Source organism: Dendropsophus ebraccatus, chromosome 10 (genome assembly GCF_027789765.1).
Source record: "Dendropsophus ebraccatus isolate aDenEbr1 chromosome 10, aDenEbr1.pat, whole genome shotgun sequence".
Classification (NCBI taxonomy): Eukaryota; Metazoa; Chordata; class Amphibia; order Anura; family Hylidae; genus Dendropsophus; species Dendropsophus ebraccatus.
The window spans coordinates 15,802,355-15,824,495 of record NC_091463.1 but is presented as its reverse complement, the minus strand read 5'-3'; the positions used below and the strand labels follow the sequence as shown (position 1 = coordinate 15,824,495).

Genomic DNA, 22,141 nt, shown 5'->3' with positions numbered 1-22,141 from the left:
TTTATCCCAGGCAGGTTTACATTCAGTTATTGTAGATTTACCAACCACATCTGCCGTAAGTTTGTTCCAATTATCTACTATATTTTCAGTAAAATAATAGTTTCCCCTTGTTCTTGTTTTCAGTTTCTTCCCTCCTGAACCTTATTTAGTCCTTCAACATATTTTACGGGAATCTGTCAGCGTCGGGCCCTATCCGAGGTGCTTACAGTGCCCTTGTGAGCATGGTGGATTTTGTTAATTTGTCTGTGCAGTGAATTATGCACAATCTCCGTGCTCCTCTTGTAATGAAGAGTCAAAGAGGAGTTTTCAATGTTTGTGCCGCACTCTAGTACACCTCAGCACTGCTTTCTCCTCTCTCTTCTTCACGAATAATCAATGCTGCCCGGCCTCCTGCTTGCTCAACTGTCAGCCAGTGTCTCTGATTGCAGATCAGTCCTCTGTAGGCAGATACTGACTGACAGCTGAGCGAGCAGGAGGCTGGGCAGCATTGATTATTCATGAAAGAGAGGGAGGAGGAAGCTGTGCTGAGGTGTACTAGAGTGTGGCACAATTGCTGAGGCACAACTCCTCCTTGGCTCTTCATTACAGTAGGAGATGTGAGACTGTGCATAACCAACTGCACGGACAAATTATCAAAAAACACATCATGCTCTCTGGGGGCCTGACAACTAAAGCACACTGTCAGCATCTTGGGTAGGGCCCAGGTGCTGACAGATTCCCTTTAAAGGTTTTGATTATGTCCCCCCTTTCCCTTCTTCCCTTCAGACTATATCGATTTAAGTCTTTTTCCTGATTACTTCTATTTAAAAATCTCTCAGTACTTATCAGCTGCTGTATGTCCTGCAGGAAGTGGTGTATTCTTTCCAGTCTAATACAGTGACTTTTCCTGCTTTGACAGTTCCTGACATGGACAGAGGTGGCAGCAGAGAGTACTGCGTCAGACTGGAAAGAATACATTACTTTCTGCAGGACATACAGCAGCTGATTAGTACTGGAAGACTTGAGTTTTTGGGAAATAGAAGTAAATTAAAAATCTGTATAACTTTCAGACACCAGTTAAAATACATCTTTTTCCTACCAAGTTAAATGATGTTATTGTTATATTATAAGACCAGCCTTCATAACTATGTTTCTTAAGTCCCATTTGGATGGTTGTCAGATAGGAAAGGGCAGAGCCAAGAGCACGTACAAAGAGCAGCTCCTGGCCTGGTGTACCCCCTATCATGTATTGCGTTGACTCCATGTAATTCTATACTGTAATAATGTATACCACTTTCTCAGAATTACTAGCTTAGGAAAGCCGGACTCCCTAACCCTCCCTAAGCAATCTGCTGACTGTGCGGACAACATCCAGCTGTTGTAAAATTACAATTCTCAAAGCTTTAGCTTTGGCTGTCCAGGCATGATGGGAATTGTAGTTCTACAACAGCCTCACCTGTGCCATACACAACCTTTACCTTTTTTATTTTAATAAAGATCATAAACAAAAATCCTTGTAACGAAGCCCCCAAGATCTTTCCCTGTCCTGTGACTTCTTTCCGGAGTGCGATCTTGTATAGTGTTCAGTTTCCTCCTGCCTGTTGTGTTCATAGTGTGGTTCTTAATGTAGCGTTCTTACAGTGTGGATATTTGATACTTTGCCATCACTAGTAACGCAGTCCACCCGCTTCTGTACCTTTTTTTAGTTTTAGTCGTTTAACATGTAAAGTTTTTGTTATGTTTTTTTTTAGTTCACTTGATTGTGGTACAGGACAAGTTATTATGCTTTCGAACCTTTGTGGTAATGCTTGATCTTTTCCGTTTTAGGTGCGATACCGCCGTGATCACCCATCAAATAGACAGCTCCCCTTCTTCCCATTGCTAGAAGACCTAATGAAGGATATCAGCGACGGCGCCGCCCTGCTGACTGTTATCCATTTTTACTGCCCAGAGCTGATGAAGTTGGATGGTATGCTGTGTCCTTCAAAGAACAAGATGTCAGATTGTTGACAGATGTTTGGTTCACCTGCTGTTATTTTCTCGTCTGATATACCTGTTAGACGTTTAGATGTGGGGCAGCCTTTAGGCGTTACTGCAGCTTTGTTTTCCCTTGAATAAATGTAAAGTTGCATTACTGTGACAGGATAGCATCTTTGCTGTTGTTGCAACTTGCTGGCATATTCAACTTTTAAGTACTAAACAGAGAAGCTCTTCTCAGGATTTTACATGTATGTAGGTACACGTCCTGTAAGTGACACCTGATACTTCCCCTTATCCTTTTAGCCAAACTTTGTAGACATCCTGATTTCCTTTATTGTTAAATACTAGGGGTTTTTCATCATTTTACATTGTAAAGGAACGGATGTTAGGGAACTATCCTTAGGCAATGTTCAGACGCTGTATGAGACCGGCCTGATGATCTTTAGCGCCACTGAGTTCTGATGCGGGCGCTTCCATGCGCGCCCACATCAGAACTCCCCACTGCGGAGTTCTTGCGGTGCTGCTAGCTATCCCGGCCGGAGTGTATACACTCCGGCCAGGATTCCCTTAGCCTGCAGCACAACGTATGTTCCGTACTAATCATGGCTGTTACAACAATGGCCATGATTACTGCGGAACTTACGTTGTGAACATGTCCTTAAAGTGGAAATCTGTTGAGAGTCTGACTCTTACATGCTATTGTTTGTTAGAAGAGAATACCTGTAGACCATTGCTCTTAATGGTAAAGACATGTTTCTTTAATTATCCTCCCCCCCCCCAAAAAATAAATAAATAAAAAAAAAAAAAAAAAAAAAAAAATAATATATATATATATATATATATATATATATATATATATATATATATATATATATATATATATATATTTATATATTTATATATGACATATATATATACACACACACACACTCAGTGGTGCCTTGAATTACGAGCATAATTCATTATGGGACTGTGCTTGTAATCCAAATCACTCCTAAACCAAAGCAAATTTCCCCATAAGAAATCATTGAAAAAATAGGTTCCACCCCCAAAAAATTATTTTTTATTTTGAATAACATGTAAAACTAATGAAACATTCAGAAACTCTTGAATATGTTATATTATAAGTTACTGTACAGTATAGCAATCAGCATGTGGTGTATAATGTATAGTAAGAGCATAAACCTGAAAAAACAGCAGCATTTTGTAGATACAGGATGGACCTGCAGATCCCCGTAATGCAGTAGCGTAGAAAAAAGGGTGGACAGCGGTCTGTGTGGTCACATGGCAGCAATGGGAAAGGGGTGTGTGTGTTCAGCATGGACCAATCAGGAAGTGAGAATCACAGAGCTGTGCAGGAGGACAGTTGCAGAAACCTCTTTACAGCAGTGTGAATGGCCGAGTGTGACTGCAGGCACATTATAGCAGGAATGGAGAGTATGGGAAACACAAGGGCTGATAGAGACTGCAGGGAGCATGAAGGAATGAGCAGGGTAAATGTGGGCACATAAATGCAGCACACTTTGTCTAGGCAGAGAGGGGGAGTACAGCTATGAAGAGATTACCTCCACAGTCCAGTCCTCTGATGCAAGCCCCAGCCTGAAGTCGATCTGCTATGATATGGAAGGTGAGGGAGTCTTCCTGGGTCATAGTACAGAGCTGTAGACCCCGCTATGCAGACCATGCCCCTCCTCCACTCCCCCTCCCACCCAGTACAGGGAGCTCTTAAACCAAAGCAATGCTCTTAATTCAAGTTACAATTTTGAAAAACTGTGAGCTCTTCTTACAAAGCACTCTTAATCCAAGTTACTCTTAAACCAAGGTGCCATTGTGTGTGTGTGTGTGTATATATAATATTTATCTTTTCACCAATGTCTGGTGGAATTCTGCTTTAAACCAATGAAGAGAAAAGACAATGTACATCAGGGGTCTCAAACTCGCGGCCCGCGGGCCAACTGCGGCCCTCGGGACACTAGTTTGCGGCCCCCATCTCAATGGTAGCTTTCCTGTAAGTGCGGCCCTCATCAGCTGCTCAGCCGCGATTGGCTGAGCTTAACTTTGTGCTCAGCCAATCACGGCTGAGCAGCTGATGACGCAGCAGTGGGGGGCCGGCATCAGAGACGGCTGCAGCTGTTCGGCCGGCCTCCCGAAGACGACGGAGAGGTGGGCGGCGGCGGCGGCGGTGGTGGGAGGAGAGGTGTGCGGCGGCGGTGCGGGGCAGGTGAGCGTTGCGGGGGCCTACAGCCGCCTAGCAGAGCCGCCGCCCCCTAGCGTCCCTGCCGCACATGCAGCTCCCCGGTCTCTGGAGGAGGAGGCCACGGGGACTGAAAGGTGATTGCATCGCTGCAAGTCCTGGGGCTGTTCAGCAGGATGGGGGATGCAGTGCAGACCCCCGATCCTGCTTTACAGCCCCAGGACTTGCAGCGATGCTATCACCTCACCCTGCAGTCCCCGCGGCCTCCTCCTCCAGAGATCGAGGAGCTGCATGTGCGGCTGAGAGGAGAGCGCCGGTGCCGGGGGTGAGAGGAGGAGGAGGGGTGTGTGCTCAGCTCCCCCAGTCCCTTCTCAGTGACCCCCAGCTCCCCCAGTCCCCTGTCTCACCCCCCCAGTCCCCTCTCAGAGACTCCCAGTCCCCTGTGTCACCCCCAGTCCCCTGTGTCACCCCCAGTCCCTTCTCAGAGACCCCCAGTCCCCTGTGTCACCCCCTGCTCCCCCCAGTTCTCTGTCACCCCCTGCTCCCCCCAGTCCCCTCTCAGAGACCCCCAGTCCCCTTTGTCACCCCCAGTCCCCTGTGTCACCCCCCCAGTCCCCTCTCAGAGACTCCCAGTCCCCTGTGTCACCCCCAGTCCCCTGTGTCACCCCCCAGTCCCCTCTCAGAGACCCCCAGTCCCCTGTGTCACCCCCTGCTCCCCCCAGTTCCCTGTCACCCCCTGCTCCCCCCAGTCCCCTCTCAGAGACCCCCAGTCCCCTTTGTCACCCCCAGTCCCCTGTGTCACCTCCCTGCTCCCCCCAGTCCCCTGTGTCACCCCCCAGCTCCCCTCTGTCATCCCCTGCTCCCCCCAGCTCCCCTCTGTCACCCCTGCTCCCCCCAGTCCCCTGTGTCACCCCCAGTCCCCTCTCAGAGACCCCCAGTCCCCTCTGTCACCCCCAGTCCCCTGTGTCACCCCCCTGCTCCCCCCAGTCCCCTCTGTCACCCCCCAGCTCCCCCCAGTCCCCTGTGTCACCCCCCAGTCCCCTTCTTGTGGAGAACCTGATGCGGCCCAGCCTCACCCAGACTCTACCTCCAGCGGCCCCCGGGTAAATTGAGTTTGAGACCCATGATGTACATCAAGTACTAAGCAGGAATTAAAAAAAAAAAAAAGTGTCTCTACCATTTACATATATATATATTTTGCGCGGGTAAATAAAGGAAAGTATGCCATGCTTACCTAGCCCAGTCCCCTGGCTTTGTCTGACTTGCCCACTCAGCGAGTCACTGGCCACTGCAGTGTGCTGTCTCGGCTAGTGATAGCCAGAACTGCAAGGTCCTGCTTCACATTCTTGTTTCACAATTGGGAAGAAGATAATGGGGGGATTGGAGGGAGCTTAAAAGGAGCTGCAGGGGACGCAGGGCTAGGTAAGTAGGCCCCCACCCTCACCAGCATACTTCTTACTAAAGGATGTAATTCCCCTTTAATATCGCTTCTACTGTGTGCTGTATGAGCTAGGTTTTCCCTCTACATTAGTACACAGCCTGTATGATTGCATTTTCATAAAACAAATTGCAGACTAGCTGCTGTTGATGGATCTTGATTTGGTTTTATTCATTGTAGTTATGTCTTCTGTTACCTAATATAAACAGACTGTCCTATGAAGCCAGCCCCTTACAGCATACAGATGTCCTAGAGTGGGTCCCCTGCTCGGATTGTCTTTCTGTTAGAGCAGAGACCCGGTAACATCATCCTTATTCATTGTTTTTCCCCACAGGATACATGCAGTTCATTCAGTCAGCAGCTGTGTATTATACATGGCCAGCTTCAGACGTGAAAATGATTTTCCTTGTAGGGTTAACTCTGTTCTGCAGTCCTCTGACACGCTGTTCTCTCTCCCACAGACATCTGTTTAAAGGAAGTGCCATCAATCGCTGACAGCCTGTATAACATCCAGCTTCTGAAGGAGTTCTCCAGCGAATATCTAAATAAGTGTTTTTATTTGACCTTAGAGGACATGTTATATGCCTCACTAGTCCTGAAGGTAGGATGAAGCATATGATGCATAGATATAGCCAGGGACATATCTTATGGAGTACTTGTTGATCTTTTTGTTTGTCTTTTTTCCCCAGCCAAATATAATGGTTTTTATCGCTGAGCTTTTCTGGTGGTTTGAAAATGTGAAGCCTGACTTTGTTCAGCCCAGAGATACACAGGAGCCTAAAGAAGGTATGATTGATGGCAGTTGTCCTATCTAACTTAACATTGCTGCATAATACTTAACAAGAAAGAGAGGTTGTACTCATACATCAGTACTTGATCAACTTGTTTCTTTTCACTGACGTCAGTGTTTTGAACGCAAGGAATCGCCTCACATCGTATATTAGAAATGTAAGAAACTCTTTGATATTCAGTGATTTAAATGTTATCTATATTAAACATGTTAAGTCATTAAAGCATACCTGTCACTAAAAAAAAACAACAGCAAGAAAAACTTTTGACATGTCCTAGGGTCATGTGAAAGATGGAGTCTGTGTGTTCAGACCTGTAGCGTGAGCAGGGAGAGCAGCGCGTCCCTCTCTCTGCCCCCATAGACCTACATTATAAGTCCGTCTAGAGTAACTTCACAGCTTGTTCTCCTGGTTGGTCAGGGTCTGAACGCTCGGACCCTGACTGATCAACACGATTAATTTATTTGTTTCTTTGACAGGTGTACTTTAAATATATTTATAAATGTGAGGGAATGATACAACTAAAAAAATCATGTTTTTATTAGGGCATTCTCAGTTGTCTTTCTTAATTTGTAAACTCTACGATGTTTGACCATTATTATTTTTGTTTCTTTTTGTCAACTTACACAGCAAAAGCAGTATTGCCGCATAAAAACAGTCGCCCCCAGATTCCAATTTCCAATGCAACAAAGCGGAGTTTTATGGCGAGCCCCGCAAGCACAGCGGACTCCCATTCCTTGGCTCACAACATGTCAGACTCCGGCAGCAGAAATTATTTGCAACCTGAAGAAGTGGAGAAGTGAGTAATAATTAATATAAATAAATAAATATATATTATATAAAAATATATATATAAAAAATATATTGTTGAAAACCCACCTAACAACTGATAATTCATAGTGAGTCATACCTGGACAATCCTTTTTCTGAGTGAACCTGTTGGGTGGCTGCACGTTCACCACAGCAGGAGAAATGTGGCATTACATATCATAGTGTGACCTAATGGGAGTTTATTTTGGCAAGAGACCACCTCATTATAATGTCCAATTATATATAATATAATCTCCTAATAGGAACTATTAAAGAGGGCTTTTGGTTGGTGTTAAAAAAAACATTATAATATTTTTTAAGTTTGCGTGCCCTTATTCAGTTGGGCATAGTGTATATAATTAATAATAACCACTGAAGTGGTTGCTTATATTATACTAGAACATAGACGTTTTTTTTCTGATGGGTGTACCTACTATACTATATTAGCAGAGGGAGAAGGACACATATATCACTTCTAGCTTTGTTTTAATCAGGGATAAATCAAAAAGCAGAAGATATGTTTTAATTGAAGTTCTGTTCTGGGTTAATGATATTTAATTACATCTGTCCTCTTGTGATTTAATCCGAGTCTGTGCTGTGTGTTCGTTCTGCTTTCCTCCACGATTACACCAGACCCATAATTAACATTTTATTAATCATTATTCAGTGGGAAAGGAAGCACCGCCTTCAGCCCGTCCCATCCTCTGCTGCCCCTAAGGCAAAAACAACAGAAGACAGTACAGTCCGATGATAGCCCCAGTAAGTATGTGATTGTTTTATTTTGCACAACGACCATTTCTTTATTTTTTATTTCCAACTTTAGAAACCAGCAGTGCTTACTGGAATTGGCAATACAAATCAAAGACTACGGAGCACGTACTCATACACAATGAAGACTATTGTACAGTGCTCAGTGTCATCGATGTTCATTGGAATATCAGGAAAATGGATGAACAGAACATCATAAGTTATACATTGCTGTGATCTGCGTCTACATCACTAAGGGGCCTTTTACCAATTATCAGCAAAGAGTGTTGCTAGAAATGCTCATTCCGATGATAATCGTTCTTTGTGTCAGGGATCAGCCAAGGAGTGGGAGAACACCCGATCGCCAGCTGATCGCATCTTTGGAGCAGCCGTATAGATTGTTTTACGGCTGCATATCTCTGTAGATATGGATAGATAACTGCCAATCAGCAGCTGATGGGCGGAGTTTGCTGGTGCCCATAAAAGTCCAGGACTATGGAGCTCACACACATAATGGAGAGGATTACTACTTATTGTCCATGTTTATATTTGGAGAGCTATCTCTGAATTAGCTGAACAGAACAATGTCAGTGATACATCATTTTGTTCAGCTTCTCTGTCACTAGTTTGTGCTACCCTGAGATAAGACAGTATGAAACAGAGTCTCTTTAAGCAATAAGGGAAAATTGTGTGTGTGTGTGTGTGTATGTGGTGTCCCTCAAGACCCCAATTTTCGTGATTAGAGGAATTCATAGCAGTGGTGTCCACAGTGATCAGACGTTTATGACCCACCTTGCAGATAGGTAGCAATTGTCCATTGTGTGCAACCAGTCAGAATGGCTTTTTACTTTTAGTTTATAAAACCAAGAAACCCTACTAGCACTCTATTAGTACAGTTTAGCACATTATTTTGAGTTGAGTCCCCCCAAAACAAAATGATTTCTCTTCTCATGAAATGTATAGTCTATAGAACTGTTTCATATTTCACATGTCTTTATCTACTTCTCTGCCTTTTTAGGTCACAGAGATCGGTCTAATTCGTTGACGCGCTCTGATGCTCCACCTCGATCATCTGTGATGGCTTGGGCAGAGAAAAAGCCAAGGTTAGTATATATCCTGGGCTATATTTTAGTCCTAAAACCTGAAATATTTTCAATTGTCTATTGTAATATATGCAGTATTATGTAAAAGTGACGTGAGAAGTTTTGGTTAGCGGGGGTCCATGTTCTGAAACCCTCTATGCTGGAAAGCAGGAGCAGACATGCCCACATGAGCACAGCGCCCTGCAGCTTTGTTGCAGTGTCAGGCATAGGCTTTCTGTGAGCACTATAGCCATCCTAACAAAGCGGATCTATCTCTTTGTTCCAGCAATCAGTGGGGTCTCGGTACAAATACTCCCACCAATCCAAAACATCTGACTTGTCATTGGCACTTTTCAGACATTTGTTGAAACTAGTGCAACAAACTAGTCAAACTTTATTCTCCCACAATTTCTCCCCAGCCAGCTTTAGACTGCTTATTCTACATGCCAATTCCTATTTATAAATTGCCATTTATGGTGAAGGATACTTGGAGTAATTTGAAGGAATTTATACTTGGCTCTACTGTATTTGTGAATCATATCCAGGCACCGATTCCTTGAATACTCAACTCTTTTCTTTTAAGAAACTCAATAATCTAGTTAGTAACATACAAAAATTACACCCATTTCTTATTGCTGCTTCTCTCTCTCCTTCCAGGCCACTTTCCCAGCCTCCATTTGCCCTCCACTGCGCTGATGATGTTGATGCAACGTCTGGTGATAGCATTAGTCTAGCACGGTCTATAAGTAAGGACAGTCTGGCTTCCAATATCATAAATGCAACCCCTAAGAACCAACCCATGAACTCCACTACACATGTCACTTCCAGAAGTCTTCTGGGAAATGTTGATATAGAAGATGATGAAGAGGAACTTGTTGCATTTATAAAAGTTGGTGAAACCTCAAGTCAAGGAGACCTGGAAGTGCAAAGCATCTCATCCCGGGCCTCAAGTCAACCTGGCACAGAAAGATCTGCAGGAAGAATATCTGCAGATGTAGACGGCAGGCCGGAGAGCTTCTTCTTAGAGCCTTTAATGCCTGCTGTTCTCAGACCAGCAAAAGAAAAGCAAACTGTTCCCAAAAGAGAGGAGTATGGTGAACTCAAGCAGAGAAGCTTCGCTTCCAGGCGGCAGAATGAGGCTTCACAGTCTTTTCCACGGAGGAAAATAACCACTAATCACGCCGGACGGGATCTGAACAGAACGTTTACCCCGGTCTGTAGCTCTGACTTACCCGCTGCAGATTCCTCTAGATTGGATCCCCTGCAGCACTCCTTGGCAAACGGTAATCGTACGTTTAGACCACTTGCGACCAGTAGTGTTGATCCATCGGAGCAGCTCAGTGGTGGGTTTTTCCTTCATGATTCTAAAGCAGAAACTACTGAGGAAGAAAAGCCTGTACATCATCTAGTAGAGGAAGAACAAGATCCAGAAAGCACTTGGACAGTATTAAGAAATGATTCTGATTCTGACAATCTGGATCTCGAGGATTGTGAACAGGACTTACCCCCTTCCCTCCCAGGGTGTAAATACGTAGGTGAAGAAGAGTCTGCTAAACTGCAGGAGGATATGAAAGTAAAGGAGAATGATGACAAGGATGACGCCAGTGGCCGCTCCAGTCCATGTCTCAGTACTATCTCCCAGATTAGCAGTGTCTCCATGGCTAGTGGGAGTATTCGAATGACTAGCTTTGCAGAGAGAAAGTTTCAAAGACTGAATAGTTATGAGACAAAATCTAGTACAAGCAGCTCACAGAAGACCACACCAGATGGTTCAGAGTGCTGCCCTCCTCCGCTGACCACCTGGAAGCAGCGGAGGGAGCAGAGTCCTGGACGGCAGAGCAAAGACCACGCAAACGTCCTCGCTTCAGAACTCGTCCAACTTCACATGCAGCTGGAGGAGAAACGGAGGGCTATCGAGGCCCAGAAGAAGAAAATGGAGTCGCTGTCTGCACGGCAGCGCTTAAAACTTGGCAAAGCTGCATTCTTGCATGTTGTCAAAAAAGGAAAACATGAAAGACCTCATCCTTTGAAGCCGGAACATTTCCCTAAGGATTACACTAAGCAGAACTTAGAGGAGGCTGAAGCAGTCACTTCTAGGGCAGAAACGCACCTTGAAAAAACTGACATGGAAAGCGAAGTTTCCAAAGAACCTAAGGTTCAGGAAGTGTTCGAGCAGAAGCCCAAGGAGCCAGATTTAGAAGTAGACGTGTGCAACCTAATCACAGATGTTACTCCTGATGAAGCGGACTCTGAGGTAGACGTCAATGAGTGTAATTTGTCCATTGAAAAGCTAAATGAAACCATTAGTACGCTACAACAGGCCATACTGAAAATATCACAGCAGCAAGAGCTGCTCATGAAGGCACCCGGCTCTGTAATACCAGATCTTAAAAATAGCACCCAAGAACATAAGCTAAAACCTCCTGTTCAGTTTATGGAGCCCCTGTCCCCAACAGGAACCGGGACAGGACCTCGTAAGAGAAGTGTTCCGGGTCGTAGCTCCAGGTTCTCACGGACATATGAACATAAAACCACCAAGGAAAAAACATCACGTGTAATAACACCCACCCACAGTATAGAAACCTTACCCCATTTAAAATCTGCTCCTCCCCTGAAATCACCCTGCGCCCCCTCTGATATTGTAGAGAACGGTGCAGAGCAAGTGAATGGTCCCCAGGATATGTCCACTGGTAGTTTCCGGCTGCACGAGGACAATAGCCAGAGGACATTTGTGCTATCCAACTCCAAAGATGCAAATATTCTTTCTGAACAAATGCACAGAGACTCTGTGAACGGCGTACGCGTGGCTTGTGTGGGATCTTCGGAGACATCGGGCAAAGAGAACGTTCCAATGGATGAGCGGCTGAAGAACAAAAGTAGCTTGATCGAAGTGGATCTCTCTGAGCTGAAAGATCCAGAGGAAGAGGATACAGTGGATCATTCAGAAAAATCCACGGATGCAACAAGCGAAGATCAGAAGTCTGGCGTTGGGTTTTTCTTCAAGGCAAGTAGCCATTAATTATTATTGTTTTGTCCGTGTGTGTGTGTGTATATATATATATATATCAGCCGGTGCCATAAGGTGATGCCACTCCCTGCCTGACTGAGAGGCATCACATGGTTGGTACAGCTGTGACCACATGGTGCCTTTCGGGCAATCTGACAAGGATGCCTTCTAAAGCCGGCTTCATTCACTTGAATGTTGATGTGCTGCAGACATGGTTAAGGGTCTGCAGAGCTTTACCAGCACTTCGTTTCCTCATTCTCTGGATCATTCGGGGTCTCAGAGAATAAACTCCCCACCTATTTTGAAGTGATATTTTATTGTTATGATATGCTATCAGTTTAAACAGTGAAAATATCCTTTTAATGATGAGGCTAGGTTTTCGACATGTACCAAACCGCCTCCATTTCTCCCACAGGAACCACATAATATTGCAGATAATCATGGCATCATTGTGCTGCTATCGGGGGAGAAATGGAGGAATGGTTTCCACTGCATTTGTATTTCATTCCGCACTCTTATAGGAAACCGGAATCCAATAATAAAAAGTTATTGCCCACAATCCAGTTACACGCAAAGAGGCAGATGCATCGATATGTGCTTCTTTGCGCAGCTCTTATTTATATTTCCCTGGGTTTGCACCGCTGGAGGCTTCGAGCTGGTGTCGACTTTTTGCTAAATAGTTGACTAATTGAGGGGCAAATGTTAATACATTTCTTGCAGGTGGAAGACATGCCTCCCCATGTACCGTGCCTCCTTTCCACCCACGTGGCATATGGGCTGCAAACAGAAAAAAGTTTAAAAATTTGTGCCCAAAGGTGGGTTAGGCACAGATTTGCGACTCTTTCCCTTTTTGTGCCTGGCGCAGACCTTAATGCATCTGCCCCATAGACTTTAAAAGGTCACTGAGCTTTAAAAAAAAGTTTAACGTTTTCTACAGATATATCAAAAAGTTTTAATGGCTGGGGGTCCAGGCACTCAGATCCCAACCAATAACTAGAACGAGCTGGGAGAAGACCATGTTAAGCATGTTCTGTCCCAACTCCTAATATGACTCTAAAGTGACTTATGGGGAATAGGGAGTAGCCGTGCGCAGCTATGCACATCCCTCTATTGTAGCAATCGGTCGAGGTGTGAAAACCACAGCCCGAACGGATCAAAACTCTTAGAAGGAGATTTATCAAACCGGTGTAAAGTAGAATTGTCTCAGTTGCCCCTAGCAACCAATCAGATTCCACCTTTCATTTTTGAAAGAATCTGTCAGAAATGAAAAGTGGAATCTGATTGGTTGCTAGGGGCAACTGAGACAATTCTACTTTACACCGGTTTGATAAATCTCCCCCTAGTTTGTTCTTGGGACTCAGTCATTAGACTTTGGTACATTTTAAAAACACGTATCGTTTATATCACAAACTACACGATAGATGAGAATTGCCATTCTGGAATTAAACCTGAATTCTTTGCTTTTGGTTATAAGCCGCTTCAGTAATGTGAGCAATAAGATAAGGCTTTATGTGGGCCCTGTATAATGACTGTCTGATTATATGCCTCCAGGATGAGCAGAAAGCAGAGGATGAGCTGGCTAAGAAGCGGGCAGCCTTTCTCCTGAAACAGCAGAGGAAAGCGGAGGAAGCTCGGCTCAGAAAACAGCAGCTAGAAGCAGAGGTAGAGCTAAAGAGAGATGAAGCTCGGTAAGTCAGATCAGAACAAGGGCTTTGGGCTTTAACTAATGATAAAATTGCCTTTTTAAGGATCTGACAACCCTTTATTCACTCTATCCTTCCACCTCCGCCCTCCCCTACTCTAGTTCATCCCATCTTTTACCTGTTTAGCAATTGCCTCTTCTTAAAGGGAACCTGTTGCCTTAAAATTGCTATCTAATCTGTTGGCATCCTGCTATAGAGCAGAAGAAGCTGAAGCAGATTGGGATCTTTGTGGGAGAAGATTCAGCCTAACTTGTAACTTATTGATTGAGATCCCTGCTGTTTCTATTCTTAGGAGTCCAGTTGGCGGTGTCACTCAGTGATAGGATCAGCGTTGCCTGAAAAGCTCAGAGTTCAGTCAATACATGACAAGTTATACTGAACCTCTATTTATCAATCTGCTCAGCTCTTCCTGCTCTATAACATGATGCTGATAGATCAGATGGCATTTTCATGCAGACCGATTTGCTGTCGGTTAAACTTTTTTAGCATGCTTTATGTGTGCAAACAAGATCTAAAGGAAACCAGTCACGAGGATGGAGCTTATAATATTTCCTACCATCTGCAGCTATCAATAGGTGATCGGCACTTAACTCATAATGGATTCGGATATCATTTGGCTCATACTCAGTGTAGCGGTGGGTGCTGCATTAGTGTAGCCTCGCTCCCTATTTACTTAAGTAGTAACTGTGGCTGCAGTACCCCAGCAAGTAGGCAGCCAACTTTTGTATCTGTTCACAGTGTATTGTGGTTGCTGAACAGTTGGATCATTGCATGTTCTGGGTGTTTGCACCCTAATGATCCTATTTTTATTCAAAGGGGTTGTCCGGGAAAAAATTCTATTAAAAGGAGTATTCTGCCCAAACATATGTTGCCGCCCATGGAGAGACTAAGGGTATTTTCACATCTCGTTTTTGGCCCCACGTCGGGCTACATGCCAGGAATCTGTGAAAAAAGAATGCTGACGTGCAGCCTGGCGTGCGGCCGACGGCCACATGACAGCCACATTGACTTGAATGAGCAGGACGGAATCATTATGTGACTACGTTCTGTTCATTTGCTGGATATACACTGCTTTTGTGCAGGACTCAAAAGCATGGTCGCGTGGCCCTGATGTGGTGCTAAAAACAAAATGTGAACATACTCTAACAGTTCATTCCATACTTATTATCTTTTTAGTCTCCTTCCCCCAGTTCTGAGCTGCTTTCTGTGTTTGAGCTTTTCTCTTTGTCTCCTCCCTCCCCTCTCCCTTCTGAGATGGCTGATGTAAACAGGTCGTGGCAGGCTGTATCTGCAACTTTGTAGCTTTTTTGTAATTGCAGTGTTACATGGCCGATCACTAACGTAAGCCTATTACACATTGCAATAATCGTGCAGCAAGGGACATATAGTGAGGAGGTGTGCGGGGTCCAGCATAGAGCTGGTGAGTCAGGAGATGAAGGTTTGAAATTAGCGCTCCTGTGAGCATGGGGTGGGCGGGCCGAGCAGGTGATGCGGAAGGGATACACACTGGCAGGCGCTCAGCTACTCACTCTTTATGTTCTCTCTATCGCTATTGCACAGCCTGACATTAGGTATCGAATACCAGAGAATCCCGGTGCCAAACCTTTTTTTCCCCTGAATATCAATAGTAGTATCGATATTTCGGTGCATCGTGCATCACTAGATTGTATACATACAGACTTTCAGTAGAATTGAATATACCCTACAAAGAACTGACTTTTTTTCTGAAAACTGATAAAATGTTTTAAAAAAAATTATATATCTTATCCATACCTCTCTGCGCTCCCCAGTGTCCATCTCGCTTCTGCCCTCTGGAACTTCTGAGCAGGTCTCAGAAGTGAGAGGCCACTCGGCCAATCACTGACCCAGACAGGAACTCCGTGGCCTGTGATTGGCTGAGCAGCCTGTCGCTTAAGAAACCGGATCAGAAGTTGCATCGGCGGCTGTGGGCGTGGAGAACACTGGGAAGCATGGACAGGTATGGATAAGGCTTATTTTTTTTACACATTCATCAGCCATTGTTAAGCTGGGATGAACAACAGTGACCAGCCAATCATTTTATCAGCTGCTCGTTGTCTTTACACAGAGTGATAATCTGCCGAATTGGCCTGATTTGGCAGATTATCACTCTGTGTAAGAGGGCTTTAATGCTGGAAGGGTTTATCTGCGGTCAAGTTACTGGTGAACTGTGAGTAACTCTTCCAGCATCACAAAGTTGCCGACAGGGACTTGTTTACATCAGTTGTCTCAGAAGGAAGCGAGAAGGAGGGGGAGACAAAGACAAAAGCTAACACTCAGATTTTTGTGTTTTCAGCAGAAAGCAGCAGCTCAGAACTGGGAGAAGGAGACTGAATAGATAATAACAAGTATGGAAGGAATTGTTAGTTTTGTTATGGGCAGCAACATATGAAAAGTTATGTTTGAGTGGAATACCCCTTTAACTATGCTGCAGGGGATGTGATATATATTTGTCTGCGCTTTTCCGCCACTGCTTCCAAGGGGTTTGGGCTGCCCCACTCTCTGCCGCTGACAGCGATTTCAAAACATGCGCTGTTTTCTTCGGAAATGGAAGCTCAGCTAGTATGGAGCCTATGCTGAATGGCGTGTCACCATATGTTTTGAAATTGCTGACAGCGGCAAAGAGTGGACGGCCCGGAATCCAGCATTGGCGGTGGAATGGGAAAAGTAAGTAGATGTCATTCACTGCATTTTTTGCTGTTAACCCCTTAGTGACCGGACTATTTTGGGCCTTAATGACCAAGCCATTTACATACTTTTTCATTGCCGCCATCCAAGAGTCATACCCTTGTTTGTTTGTTTTTTTGCCCACATAGCCATATGAGGTCTTGTTTTTTGCGGCCTTTTTCAGGTTCATAAAGCTTATTGGTTGTTTTTATTAACTCTTTTCTTGGAGGAATAATAGAAAAAATTTATTCATTTATTTATTTTTAATATTAAACTTACACTATTCAGCATCCGGTAAAAAATAATATAGTATAATGTATTCTCTGGGTCACTACAATTACAGCGACTCCAAATTTGCAGTTTTTATGTTAACTATTACCACTTTGGCACAGTAGAAACTATTTTCTTGAAAAAACAAAACAAAAACTGTTGCCACATTGCAAGATTCATAGCGTTTGTATTTTCCTTGTGACACGGCTGTTTGTGGGATGGGATCATGTTTTGTATGATGTATAGTTTTTTTTTATTGATGCCAATTTTCACACACATATATGATCTCTTTTTTTGTTTTTCTGTTTTTTTTTTTTTTTAATATTTTTTACAGCGTGAACCGTTCGGTATGAATGATAGCATTTTATAGCTTGGGTCGTTATGGACGCGCAAATACCAATCATATGTATTTTTTTGATGTAACAATTTATTTTTCATGTTGGATAAAGGCGTATTAGTGGTCACTAACGGGTTAAGGAAACTCCTTGCTAAATTTGTGCATATTTCATGTATAGTAAGAAGCCAAATTTATCATTTCCATTTTAGTCGTAAAGCTGAGGAAGATCGTATACGGAAGGACGAAGAAAAGGCAAGAAGGGAACTCATCAAACAAGAATATCTCCGAAGGAAGCAACAACAAATCTTAGAGGAGCAAGGACTAGGAAGGCCCAAGCCCAAGCCGAAACCTAAGAAAACTCGGCCCAAGTCTGTCCACAGAGAGGAATCCTACAGTGACTCAGGAACTAAATACTCCTCTACACGTATGTGTGTCTTATAAAGTGGGTCACTGGCCGTAAAAACGGACGGGAAAAGTAGGAAAACATTTTCCTCGTTTTTGTACTTTGCTGGGATCTCTTCTGGCTTTTTGTATAAAGTTGGTGATGGTTTCTGGGGTTTTTAATATGAGGGATCGTGTATAGATGTAACTGAGCCCAAAACTGGATGTCTGCTTCCATTACCCTGTCAGTGTGGGCAGAAGCAAGCCCTTACTAAGTGTGGCTGAGTGTAGGCTCGGTTTTCATGGAAACTTACATCTTTAACTGTATGATTGTGTCTTTGTTTGGGCAGCGGATAACTTGAGCAGTGCACAGTCTGGTTCCAGTCTCTCTTTGGCATCCGGTGCAACTACAGAGGCTGAAAGTGTCCATTCTGGTGGGACACCGTCACACAGGTATATGCTTTGCAGGTGTTTTATGCAGAGACACCAGTTCTTTCTATAATATTATTGTTACTAACACGAGATTTACTTTCCGTGACTACAGGGTGGACTCTGTGGAAATGCTGTCTGTGGCAAGCAGACACCAAAGCAGGACAGCAGAACGGGATTGGGAGAACGCATCCACTGCATCTTCTGTTGCATCAGTGGCAGAATATTCAGGTTTATTAAGAGTTTGGCTTATTTCTTATCTGGTTAAATGCTATATGTTATAGTTAGTTATTGCATGTATATAGACATATACAAGTTGCAGATTGCTTGACTCTTCCCTCTTTCACCCTTGCCACACTACAAATAAATTTTTTTAGTGTCTATAATAGTCTCGTACATTCAGCGATGCTTTATAAACATTGAAGTGTCTATTTCCTACTCTTCCTTGGCTCTAAAATTACTACTTGTATATGAAAAATTGTGTCACTCTTTATGCTGTGTTTTATGTGATAACGGTGACAACTTTGTTTTCATTAAAGGTCCAAAACTGTATAAAGAGCCCAGCAGCAAGTCAAACAAACCAATAATACACAACGCTATTTCCCACTGCTGCCTTGCTGGGAAGGTGAACGAATCACAGAAGAACTCAACCTTGGATGTAAGTGTAGAATTTCACAAGTCCGTCTTGTAAGGCCAGGTTGATGAATTTTGTTAGGATTTTGGCGCCATGTCTGTGCTTTAGTTCTGGCAGAATTTGTAGAACCTTTGCAGTTAAGTGAATAGGGTATTGTATCCTAATACATGTTCAGTGCAAAATAATCGACAAGCTGCATATGTTATAATGCACAGCATGTTTATTAGTACAGCATGTTCTGCACTGTAATGGCGCAGATTTTGCCTATTGAATTGCCAGATGTGCTGACATAGGAGCCAGAAATCCAGTTTCAACGAGAGATTTCTGCTTCATAAACCAAAGTGGACACATGTGAACGTAGCCTTAAATTTATAGGGAAAAGTCACATGTTGACACTGATTAAAATTCAATTTATAAATTTTACATTATATTCTGTTTCTCATCATCCAATACAGGAACTAGAAAAGTGCGATTCCAACCACTACATCATCCTGTTCCGTGACGCCGGCTGTCAGTTTCGAGCACTTTATTCTTATTACCCAGACTCTGAGGAAATCTGTAAACTGACCGGAACGGGCCCCAAAACCATCACTAAGAAAATGATCGACAAACTTTACAAATACAGTTCGGACAGAAAACAGTTTACTGTGATCCCCGCCAAAACCATGTCGGTCAGCGTCGACGCACTGACTATCCATAACCACTTGTGGCAAGCCAAGCGACCCGCGTTGCCAAAGAAGAATCCGCTGTACAAGTGACCCTCGGCTGCCGGCGCTGCTTTTAGGAGAAAATGTTTACGCCTTTCCTGCAGTGGATATAAACAGTGCAGCACTTTGAATGTTTTCTTTTTTTCTTTTTCTTCTTCAGTTTTATTCTTTTCTTTCTTTTCTAAAGGGAAGTTTTAAAATGCGTTTTACACAGACAATCCCCCCCTAGGTTTCTCCTCACCCAGAGTACGTAATCATTGCCCATTTATTATTTTGCCCCCCCCCCCCCCCCCCCCCCCCCCCCCCCCCCTTTTTTTCCCTTTCCACTTTTCCCCCCTTTGTCATCATCATTTCCCTACAGATGAACGGGCGATGTCTGCTGTGAAAAACCTGGACTAAAATCCTTCCATGCCAGGAACACGATGCATGCCGCTAAATTATTATTATTTTTTTTTTTACCAAGTGGGTTTCCGTTTACTTGAAGCGCTCCTAAACTGCTATAAAACTGAATCCTGGAAACAGGAAGGCACCGGAAAATAATAATAATAATAATAATAATATTCATTTCCAGCAGTCGGGGGGTAAAGAAGGAAAAAAAAAAAAAAAGAAGCAAAAATAAAATATCGGATTGAAGGAAATGAAATCGTGGAAATGAAATTGTAGTTACTGCTAGTTTTTTTTTTTTTTTCTTTTTTCTTTTGTGCTGCTGATATTTTAAGCTGACCTTAAGGAGTTGTTCACACTACAACGAATGGCTGACCTGTAATCCACAGTCTATATAATGATACACACCCGGATTATTGATTTGGATGTAATAATTTATTATTATTTTTATAATCTTTCACCCCCAGGGGGGTTCTATGGTATTGAAATATTTGCTTTAAAGATACATCCCGATAAGTGTGTTGGCATAGACGTAGATCAGTTCCACTCTGCGCACGGTACTCCTGTCTGTATAGAATATAATGGTGCACTTATAAAAAAAAAAAGAGGAAAAAAAAACAGAATTGGTCTTTTTTTTTTATTTTTAATGGTTTTATGATGTGTTAAAATTGCAATCTTATTTGTTGCTGTGTTCTCGAACAAGAAGCACATGATACAAAGCAGAGCAATGTGTGCAGTGATACTTTATTTGGAATTTTGAGTGACTTATTTATATCTGGGAAGCCATTTTTTTTTGTCATTTTCTCATTTAAAAAAAAAAAAAAAAAAATCTGTTCTCAATCCAATGACGGAGTTAATGCTTTCAGATCAATATTTTTTTTTCTTTTCTTTTTACAATGAGGACGGTTTGTTAGAGCGTTCAGCTTTGGACTTATCTCCATCGTTTTATGATTTCATGCACTTTGGATAGGTTCTTTTTCTGTACCGTTTCACTGAACACGATGTGAGCTCCATTGTTAAGTTGCCGTTTTAATTAAACATGACACCGGAAATAGTTTAAATATATTTTTTTGAGAGTATTATATATTTTTTTTTTCTGTTTGCACTTGTCTGAAGTATTACTTGAATTACTTTGGTACAAAAAAATAAATAAAAAGATGCTCGTAGTTACTCTAAAGCCACCCGATGTGGAACTACAGATCCCAGCATTCCACTCCGGATTTGTAGCTCCGGTAAAGGATGGCGGGACACTGCTTTGATGTTCTATGGCTGTTTTTAATTTTCCTGGGAGCAGGTTTGGCCTGGCAGATGTCTTCACATGCCCCCCACCACCACTCCCAGTAATGCCCTTCTTCCATGTTGCTCGAGACTGCTGCAGTTTTGTATATATTCGTTGTCGATGTTTCTGTATATAACCGAAAGCTTTATAAGTCTACAGTGCATAAAGAGAATTTGTTATCATGCTCCCCGTCCCCTCCTTGCCTGTGATCCCCCCCATCCCCCTCCCCTTCACCATAGTTATTTAACTCCTATTTATTTTATGAAAGCACTGAAATTAAATAAAATTAAATACTCTATCTAGTTCCTCCATTTTTCTTTATTCATATGTATGTATTGTCTGTCTCTTATATTCCATAACATTATCATTTTTTTACACATTAATTTTATTCGGTAAAAGAATTGAACACATCTCAGTATATAATATAAATTTAAAGGAAAGCCCATACTAACCTGCTGACGGCTTTAGGTGGCCACTTACCTCCTCTTACTGGCACCGGTCTTCTGACGCTTGTAGGTCCCGCTGTTTTCATGATAATAAATCTTATAAAAATATGCAAATTAACTCATTGGGAGCACTGGGGACTTACAAGTGTCAGGAGACTGGTGCCAGTAAGAGGCGGTAAGTGGCCACCAGGACCTGTCAGCAGGTTCATATGCACCATTTTGTTATAAATATATAAAACGTCATATTTTATCCATATATAATTTTTATATTTGTTTTGCTCCGTCTCTTAGTCCAGTCCATTGCCTCCTCATATAGCTATCGCAGAGAGTCCTTCCTCATGACAGGTCTGCAGCATGACTGCAGAGATACTCGTATTGGGTGTAGGTTTATCCCATTTATTTGTGTATGTAATTGACTTCGGCACCCCTTAAAAGCAATGGATAAAGGGCTCCTTGTATGGGATGAGATCCAGTTGCATTTTGTAGGTAAGGGGGACAAATGTCTAACAGTGACCAGAGACACTCCAGAAGTTTTGATCAGCCAGGATCAGACCTCCAGCAATCGCCACAATAAGAGGGGCTCCATAGATGTTCTATGGAATCGGCTTCCTGCAGTGGTCGGAGAAGCTTCTCCTGGCTCATTCTAGCAATCGGTGGGGGGATCTGAGCACCCATTTCCTGACCAATCAAATATTTACAAAAACACTTTTGACACTAAAGCTTAAAAAAACAGTATCCATATTGCCTAAACTACCCTCTGACTGGTCATTGATTGAGTTACCATCAGTAAGGGAGCTGGGCCCCTATGATTTCCTAGAATTAGGCTGTGATGCCTTTCAGTGATATGCGGAGTATAAGCCC

The 22,141-nt window shown here is 43.2% G+C and overlaps 1 protein-coding gene across 3 annotated transcripts in view; it reads left to right on the top strand.

Annotated features, from left to right (window-relative positions):
- Positions 1 to 19,302, top strand: part of CAMSAP1 (calmodulin regulated spectrin associated protein 1) — a 46,334-nt gene extending 27,032 nt beyond the window's left edge. For all 3 annotated transcript variants that reach the window (XM_069943740.1, XM_069943739.1, XM_069943738.1), the window contains exons 6-18: positions 1,807 to 1,948; positions 6,053 to 6,192; positions 6,281 to 6,377; positions 7,010 to 7,178; positions 7,857 to 7,948; positions 8,955 to 9,039; positions 9,676 to 12,022; positions 13,577 to 13,713; positions 17,230 to 17,444; positions 17,752 to 17,854; positions 17,946 to 18,061; positions 18,370 to 18,488; positions 18,920 to 19,302. In XM_069943740.1, coding sequence (XP_069799841.1) covers positions 1,807 to 1,948; positions 6,053 to 6,192; positions 6,281 to 6,377; positions 7,010 to 7,178; positions 7,857 to 7,948; positions 8,955 to 9,039; positions 9,676 to 12,022; positions 13,577 to 13,713; positions 17,230 to 17,444; positions 17,752 to 17,854; positions 17,946 to 18,061; positions 18,370 to 18,488; positions 18,920 to 19,222 — 4,065 coding nt within the window. In that variant the 3' untranslated portion in view covers positions 19,223 to 19,302. The remainder of the gene's footprint in view (positions 1 to 1,806; positions 1,949 to 6,052; positions 6,193 to 6,280; positions 6,378 to 7,009; positions 7,179 to 7,856; positions 7,949 to 8,954; positions 9,040 to 9,675; positions 12,023 to 13,576; positions 13,714 to 17,229; positions 17,445 to 17,751; positions 17,855 to 17,945; positions 18,062 to 18,369; positions 18,489 to 18,919) is intronic.
- The last annotated feature ends 2,839 nt before the right edge of the window (positions 19,303 to 22,141 follow it).